Below are 378 nucleotides of genomic sequence, written 5' to 3'. Positions count from 1 at the left end.
TGTGATGGGTGGCATGCCCAAGCCCACGCCCGTGCCAGGCATGGGCGGGCCGACCAAGGGCGTGCCCCAGACCAGCGGCCAGAAGAGCGCCCCCCGCCGAGGCCGCGGTGTGATGAACCAGGCCGCCAGCACCAGGATCCCCGTCTGCTCCGACTGCATGCGCCAGATCAGGTAGGAGCGAGCCGCCCACGGCCGCGCCCTCGCCCGTTCGTTGCCTTCGTGGCGTCGTAGTTGAGGCATGCTGTGTGTTCTCGTTGTCATTTCTTTGTCCTTCGTGGCCAGGCACTGTGACGCCCGCTGCCACCGCCGCCAAGGAGCGCCCCTCCTGCCAGGGATGCAGGTCCCCCATCAGGTAATGCTAACTGTCCCTCGAGGATT

General features: G+C 67.2%; 1 protein-coding gene across 1 annotated transcript in view; it reads left to right on the top strand.

Moving 5' to 3' along the window:
- The window catches only part of LOC119591919 (PDZ and LIM domain protein Zasp-like), a gene marked incomplete in the record, with an annotated part of 137,443 nt that overhangs the window by 131,567 nt on the left and 5,498 nt on the right, over positions 1-378 (top strand). The window contains 1 exon segment of the mRNA XM_037940673.1: positions 283-352. Within this exon segment, the coding sequence (XP_037796601.1) occupies positions 283-352 (70 nt within the window).

This window comes from Penaeus monodon, chromosome 29 (genome assembly GCF_015228065.2).
Source record: "Penaeus monodon isolate SGIC_2016 chromosome 29, NSTDA_Pmon_1, whole genome shotgun sequence".
Taxonomy (NCBI): Eukaryota; Metazoa; Arthropoda; class Malacostraca; order Decapoda; family Penaeidae; genus Penaeus; species Penaeus monodon.
Note: the sequence above shows the minus strand (reverse complement) of the source record. Positions and strands in the feature narration are given on the sequence as shown.